Source organism: Crocodylus siamensis, chromosome 2 (genome assembly GCF_052110815.1).
Source record: "Crocodylus siamensis isolate JL-2025a chromosome 2, ASM5211081v1, whole genome shotgun sequence".
NCBI lineage: Eukaryota > Metazoa > Chordata > Crocodylia > Crocodylidae > Crocodylus > Crocodylus siamensis.
The window spans coordinates 166122296-166127070 of record NC_143396.1 but is presented as its reverse complement, the minus strand read 5'-3'; the positions used below and the strand labels follow the sequence as shown (position 1 = coordinate 166127070).

The 4775-nt window shown below is 48.1% G+C and overlaps 1 protein-coding gene across 1 annotated transcript; it reads right to left on the bottom strand.

The window, feature by feature from the left end:
* Positions 1 to 2303: 2303 nt before the first annotated feature.
* Positions 2304 to 3248, bottom strand: LOC149871078 (olfactory receptor 10Q1-like). The gene has a single exon (XM_090034551.1). It carries the CDS (start codon positions 3246 to 3248, stop codon positions 2304 to 2306), a length of 945 nt encoding a protein of 314 aa, XP_089890677.1.
* Positions 3249 to 4775: the final 1527 nt, after the last annotated feature.

Below are 4775 nucleotides of genomic sequence, written 5' to 3'. Positions count from 1 at the left end.
AACCCAATAATTATTTTTTACTGACAATTTGCAATCTTTTACTGACAACCAAACTTTCCCCTACTCACTCTGACACCTGCAACAGCACCCCACACTATGGTGCACCTTCCAGTCCATCCCCCAGTCTTATTCCACACCAACCCCACTGCCCACATCTTTGCTGGCCCTGAAGCTCTGTCCTGGCCATACCACTGTTAGAAATATTATTAAAAATGCATTATCAATAGTGTTGTTAGAACAGCACAGCTGCCAGCTCTCATCAATAGTGTTGTTAGAACAGCACAGCTGTCAGCTCTCTCCCTGGTTGGGGAGGGAGATTGAAGAAAAAAGCTACTAAGGGCTCTTTGTATTAAGGTATCACTCTCTCTTTGTTCTGCAAATTTACTATCTCTTTGTTACACTAAATCACACTTCCTCTCATGCCCCCTACATTTCTCAGGGTAGATGAGAGTAATTGCAATCTTGTCCTTGAGTCTGAACTTTTTGTAACCTAAAGTACTTTTTGAGCAAGCGCAATTAGCTAATACATATAAGCCTATCCGCCCCGCATACTTAAGTAGTTAATTATAATACACATGCGATGTATGACGTGACGCCATTTCATATATGTTTGTATGAACCGGAAATGAGTTGTAAGAGTTCCTGCTTCTGTACACGTGCTCAGGAGAGAGGGGATAAAAGCCTGCTAAGAAGTGTTCCCCGCGGGCAGAGGGTTTGGTCTTTTGTCTTCTCTCTCTGACCCTATTTGCAAATATATACCTTTTGTATCACCAACAATGTGTGCCTAAAGGATCATTAATATTCATGAGCCTCCAAAGAAATGAACCGTGATTTTTACATCACCACCCTCTCTACATCCTGCCTGGGGCCATGCAGGCCTGCCTACCTGTGATACAGGCCTGTAACATGCAAGTGATGGATGTAGCAGCAGCAGCATGGCTGAGGGGAAAGGGGGCTACAGAGCCTCCTGTGAGCCACAAAAACCTGAGCTCAGCTGTGCTTCTGCTCAAACACCAGGTGACATTGCTCTGCTCTGCCTGTAAGCATCCAGTTTTGTTCGGAGGAAGGAGCTTCAAGCAAGCTCATTGTTGCTTAGTTTGTTTTAATGGACTTTACAGGCTTTACAAACAACCATTTTTAGTTTTTTTATAGACTGTAAAAAATTTTTAGGCAGATGGAAACCTTGCCCAACAGCCACACTACACAGTCATTTCACACAGCTCCTGCAGCATTCACAATATACCCTTTCCCTTGCTATAGACACTTCCTTTGACACAAAACACACACTGAGCTTTCCCTTCCCCACACTCATCCAATACATCCTTGTCCTACTGTACAGCCATCAGACCTCAGCCAACAGCAAGGATGCAGCATACTCCCATCACATTCTCCCCACAACATGCATACCACCCCCCTCCATCACTAAACACACAACACACAGCCCTTCTGCAATACTTCCACTACAGACCACTCCTATTGTGAGGTTCCTGCAGTCTAAGAATAATTTCACACCCTGATCCAGCCAATCCATGCCCACCCTCTCCACCATTCCTGGGGTGGACACTGACATTGTTATTTCTTCGATAATGCCCAACTCCTGATGTTTCTCCAAAGGACATAATTACAAAGACATGACACCAACTCTAAGCCTGAATCTCCAACCCACACAACCCCACTGGGCAGACATGCACCTGAAGTTGATAAATCAGGGCATAGACATTACAAAGTTTGCTCTTCAATGTCACTGAGTGATTCCCTGTTGCATCAAGTCTGGGAAAGATATAATAAATCTTATCAGCTAGGATGGAAGTCTGTGCACATCTGTTCATAGTGATTTGCAAAAGACATTGGGTTTCTTCACACCACAGCACCATACAAAATTTGCAGGCTGGAGTTACACAGGTTTCCAGTCATTGCATCTCCATCTCCCCTCCCTTCATGGGCTATGGGTTTGTGGCAGAGAGACAAGAGCATCAGTGTGCAGACAAGAGCCCAGTCTACATAGCACTTCTGGACCCCATGAAACCTTCAGAGAAAAAGGCCAGGATGGACACTGAACCATGGCCTCACCCACAAAGGGGTTGAGGAGACAGGATGGGAAGGGATAATTTCATGATAAGGAGGCAAGGGGAGCCTGTCAGTCATGACCACACTTTCCTTTGTAGTGTGTGTGTGCGTGTGTGTGTGTGTGTTTGCATGGTCCAGAGAACAGGAAGAGGGTGGAGAGGGTGTGCAGCACGGATATTTCCCAGAGACAAGCAGGCTAGTCTTGGCCTGCTTGCCAGTTCCTGCAACCCAGTCTTTCAGTGAGGCTGGGAAGTAATGGTACACCTGAATGCTCTTCGTAGAGCACCCTTGATGTCCTTGTTCCTCAGGCTGTAGATCAATGGGTTGAGCATGGGGGTGGCAAAGGTGTATATCAGAGCAAGCTGACGAACCTCATCCTCTGAGGACTTGGACTTGGGGCGGAGGTAGACCAGGCTACAGCAACCATACTGCAGCAGCACCACTGTCAGGTGGGAGGTACACGTGGAGAAGGCCTGGTGACGTCCTTGTGCTGAGCGGATGCGCAGGATGGTAATGCCAATGAAACCATAGGAGAGGCAGATCAGGAGGAAGGGGACAGTCAGGATGGTAACACTCACGGTGAACAGGACGGTCTGGTGGATATGTATGTCAGCACAGGCCAGGCCCAACATTGGTGGCACATCACACAGGAAGTGGTTGATCTGGCGCCGGCAGAAGGGCATGGCAAAGATCAACGCTGTCAGCTCCAGTGAGAGCAGGAAGGCCAATGACAGTGCAGCAATCACCAGGCGCAGACAGAGCTTCTGTGTCATGATAAGCGGGTAGCGCAGTGGTTGGCAGATAGCTACATATCGATCATATGCCATGATGGCCAGCAGGAAACAATCTGTGCCACCAAGTCCAAGGAACAGAAACATCTGGGTCCCACAACCAGCCAAGGAGATGGTGGTACAGGGATCTAGGATACTGGCCAGCATTTGGGGCACCACTGTGGTGGTGTAGCAGACCTCCAGCAAGGCCAGGTTCCCCAAGAAGAAATACATGGGGGACTGGAGGGCATGGTCAGTGTGGACCACCCACACAATGGAGGTGTTGCCTACAACAATAGCAAGGTAGAGCAGGAAGAAAAGCACAAAAAGGAGCCACCGCGTGGTGGGCACGGAGGAGAAAGTTCGGAAGACAAATTCAGTGGTGATGGTCTGGTTGCTGTCCACATGCATCTCCCCGCTGAAACACCAAAGAACCAAGAATTACATTGGGCATGTGCATCTCACCAGGTGCATTTTGTCACAGGTGGCAGAAATACATAGTAGCCTAGCACATAATGTATCTCCCTGTTGGGAGCTGGGAGACCTAGGCTCTTGCCTCAGTTCTGCCATTATACCCCTCAGGGTATTGGCTGGTTTTAAGCTTTTATGGGTAAGAGTTTCAAAAGCTGCTGGTGTTGTTAGGTGTCTGGAGGAAGACACCTTAAATGGGCCTGATTCTTGGAGAGTCGGTTCTTGGCATCTCTTAAACTTAGTCCCCTTTCAAGTTCCAAAGCTAGGCACTCAACTTTACTAGTCCCTTGTGAATGTTTGGGATTGACAGTTCTGATAGTTTTTAACCTGACTTCCTTTTACCTGGGTTTGCTACTCCACACACCAGCAAGGGCCTCCAAGCAAGGTAAACTCAAAGCCTCAACAGTTATCCAGGTACAATATTTCAACTTCCAGTGCACAAGGACCTTAAGGCATTTCTTCCACCTGGGGACATCCTGACATAGGTCCAACTCTCCTGCAACAATTGCCTTTCATCTGTGATCAGGGAGGAAGGATCTCACCCTGAAAGAAAGCTGAGGCATCAGGAGCCTTGGGAAACATGGAGCTTGAATGGGGATCAGGACTTGACGTCAGTCACTCCCAGCCACTGCTGCTCTAGGGGAGGCTGAAAAAACCTCAAGGAGCTGGGATGGCATGGGGTTGAGAAGCAGAGGGGTCTGCAGACTCCAGACACAAAGGAGGGGAAGTCAGAGTTCCTAACCACAGATCCTGCCTGCTGCTGCTCATGTCTATTGGGCTTCCAAGTGTCTGTGGTAGTTTTTTGGAAATAAACAAACTTCCACAACAGATCACACTTGAGGTATATCAGGGATGGCTCCAGCTGATGGGGCTGAATGCTGGTGACCAACTGGAGGAAAGGGAAACAGAATTCTCTGATTTGGGTTCCTAGGTGCACCACATGGCCACGGCTGCCTAGGTAAAACATTAAAGGCACAACCCCCTTTCATTTAGTCCCTCTGACAGGTTGAGAAGAGCAAGGTCACTCCCAGATGATTAGTTGCCCTGGTTATTTAAACTCAGCTGTTGTCTGTCTACCAGTTCCAAGTCATACACTGTGTCTGCTTAGTAATCTCCCCACAATACAAACCTTCTACCTGTCCAGTCATCTGTCCCAGTGCATGTTGTGGACATACTCGAGCACCTGTGACAAAAAATAAGGGTTCTCCCTGCTCTAGCTCTGCTGCCTGGAAAACCTTAATATTTTAATGGGGATATTTTTTAAAAAGGCATCTGTAAATTGTAAAGATGCTGCTATGTTTTCTGTCTGCAGAGGTAGCGGCAGACTGATAGGGGGGCATGGCCCCTGGGCACCGGACTTGGTGGGGGAGCTGGCCGGGCACCGTCAGAGTTCTTATCGCATGACATGACTGTAAGTATTGCTATGAGAAGGACTGGGTGGGGGGGACACCCCACAGAGCAGAAGAG

Coding starts and splice junctions, on each gene's coding strand:
- LOC149871078 (XM_090034551.1), bottom strand. CDS start 3,248: ATGCATGTGGACAGCAACCAGACCATCACCACTGAATTTGTCTTCCGA.